Below are 2500 nucleotides of genomic sequence, written 5' to 3' on the forward strand. Positions count from 1 at the left end.
ATTCTTAAATATGTTGTCTATAGTAGAGTGAAATGTCTTGTGAGGATGAAAACAAGACAGTGTCAGACACACAATATTTATGAGAGGTTGATGTTCCTCTCAGTGTGTAACAATGTGTATCAACATGTTTACACAAAACTCACACAGTCACCAAATATATTTTACATTCTAATCAAAATAATTCATCGTTTCATGGCTAATAACACTTCCTGATTCTGACCTGCATGCATCAGAAAGTGAAAGTAAACTTTTATTGTCAATCATCTTTCAATAAACAAAGTAGTCAACAGTTGATTTATTAAAGGCCTACTGAAATGACATTTTTTATTTAAACGGGGATAGCAGATCCATTCTATGTGTCATACTTGATAATTTTGCGATATTGCCATATTTTTGCAGAAAGGATTTAGTAGAGAACAACGACGATAAAGGTCGCAACTTTTGGTCGCTGATAAAAAAAAGCCTTGCCTGTACCGGAAGTAGCGTGACGTCACCGGAGGAAGGACTCCTCACATTTCCCCATTGTTTACAATGCAGCGAGAGACATTCGGACCGAAAAAGCGACGATTACCCCATTAATTTGAGCGAGGATGAAAGATCCGTGGATGAGGAAAGTGAGAGTGAAGGATTGCAGTGCAGGATGTATCTTTTTTCGCTCTGACCGTAACTTAGGTACAAGGGTTCATTGGATTCCACACTTTCTCCTTTTTCTATTGTGGATCACGGATTTGTATTTTAAACCACCTCGGATACTATATCCTCTTGAAAATGAGAGTCGAGAACGCGAAATGGACATTCACAGTGACTTTTATCTCCACGACAATACATCGGCGAAGCTCTTTAGCTACTGAGCTAACGTGATAGAATCGGGCTCAAATGCAGATAGAAACAAAATAAATAAATCCCTGACTGGAAGGATAGACAGAAGATCAACAATACTATTAAACCATGGACATGTAAATACACGGTTAATAATTCCCAGCTTGGCGAAGCTTAACAATGCTGTTGCTAATGACGCCATTGAAGCTAACTTAGCAACGGGACCTCTACAGAGCTATGCTAAAAACTAGCGCTCCACCTACGCCAGCCAGCCCTCATCTGTTTAACACCCGTGCTCACCTGCGTTCCAGCGATCAACGGAAGGACGAAGGACTTCACCCGATCATCCGTGTGGTCAGCGGCTAGCGTCGGCTAGCGCGTCTGCTATCCAAGTCAAAGTCCTCCTGGTTGTGTTGCTACAGCCAGCCGCTAATACACCGATCCCACCTACAACTTTCTTCTTTGCAGTCTTCATTGTTCATTAAACAAATTGCAAAAGATTCACCAACACAGATGTCCAGAATACTGTGGAGTTTTGAGATGAAAACAGAGCTTTTTTGTATTGGATTCAATGGGGTACCAATACTTCCGTTTCAATGATTGACGTCACGCGCAAACGTCATCATATATAGACGTTTTCAACCGGAAGTTTAGCGGGAAATTTAAAATTGCACTTTATAAGTTAACCCGGCCATATTGGCATGTGTTGCAATGTTAAGATTTCATCATTGATATATAAACTATCAGACTGCGTGGTCGGTAGTAGTGGCTTTCAGTTGGCCTTTAAAAGAACATAAAGGTGACGGACTTTCCTTCAGTGTGTCGTAGATCAGAAGTTCTTAACATTTTTGACTTCAAGGCCCAACTTTTCCAATACAGAGGGGCCCACTCAGATATCAACACTGAATTAGTGATCTAATTTAAAAAAAATTGTATTCAGTAATTATATCTAACCTACTTACAGTTTAACAGGATAAACCTTGTCAAATGATACAGTATGAAACCACGTATTAATCACAGAGATTAATGTCAAGGCTTAGGTCAAGCTGATTAGAAAAAAAAACATACTAATCAAATATACTTACATATATGCACACTCCTGGCATTCTCTCGATGAGCTTCAAGAGGTAGTCAACTGAAATGCTTGTAGCTCATGGAGAGAATGCCAAGAGTGTGCAAAGCCGTAATCAGAGCAAAGGGTGGCTATTTTGAAGAAACTAGCATATACAACATGTTTTCAGTTATTTCACCTTTTTTTTAAGTACATAACTCCACATGTGTTCATTCATAGTTGTGATGCCTTCAGTGACAATCTACAATGTAAGTAATCATGAAAATAAAAATAAAAAACTGAAGGAGAAGGTGTGTCCAAACTTTTGGCCTGTACTGTACGTTCTACGTATTCCCATCACACTCTACAAAAATGTTTATTTAATGGACTACATAATATTTACCATGTCTGAGTTCAAATGGGCTTGTTTTGTTTTTGTCCTTCAGACGTCCAGCAGCTGACTGGACGTCAAGAAGGTCCCGCTCAGCCGCTGGGGAGAAGCTGCACTTTGAGGCAGGAGGATCCACAACGCCCCCATTTTAAAGAGGAAGACCAGGAACCAACTGCACATATCAAGGAGAAACAGGAGGAACCACAGTCCCCCCACATTAAAGAGGAAGAGGAGGAAGT

The 2500-nt window shown here is 40.1% G+C and overlaps 1 protein-coding gene across 1 annotated transcript in view; it reads left to right on the top strand.

Moving 5' to 3' along the window:
• LOC133640868 (zinc finger protein 568-like) overlaps positions 1 to 2500 on the top strand; it is a 33818-nt gene that overhangs the window by 20091 nt on the left and 11227 nt on the right. Inside the window, exon 5 of the mRNA XM_062034551.1 lies at positions 2317 to 2500. This exon is cut by the window's right edge and continues 140 nt beyond it. Within this exon, the coding sequence (XP_061890535.1) occupies positions 2317 to 2500 (184 nt within the window). The remainder of the gene's footprint in view (positions 1 to 2316) is intronic.

Source organism: Entelurus aequoreus, linkage group LG23 (genome assembly GCF_033978785.1).
Source record: "Entelurus aequoreus isolate RoL-2023_Sb linkage group LG23, RoL_Eaeq_v1.1, whole genome shotgun sequence".
In the NCBI taxonomy this organism is placed as follows: domain Eukaryota; kingdom Metazoa; phylum Chordata; class Actinopteri; order Syngnathiformes; family Syngnathidae; genus Entelurus; species Entelurus aequoreus.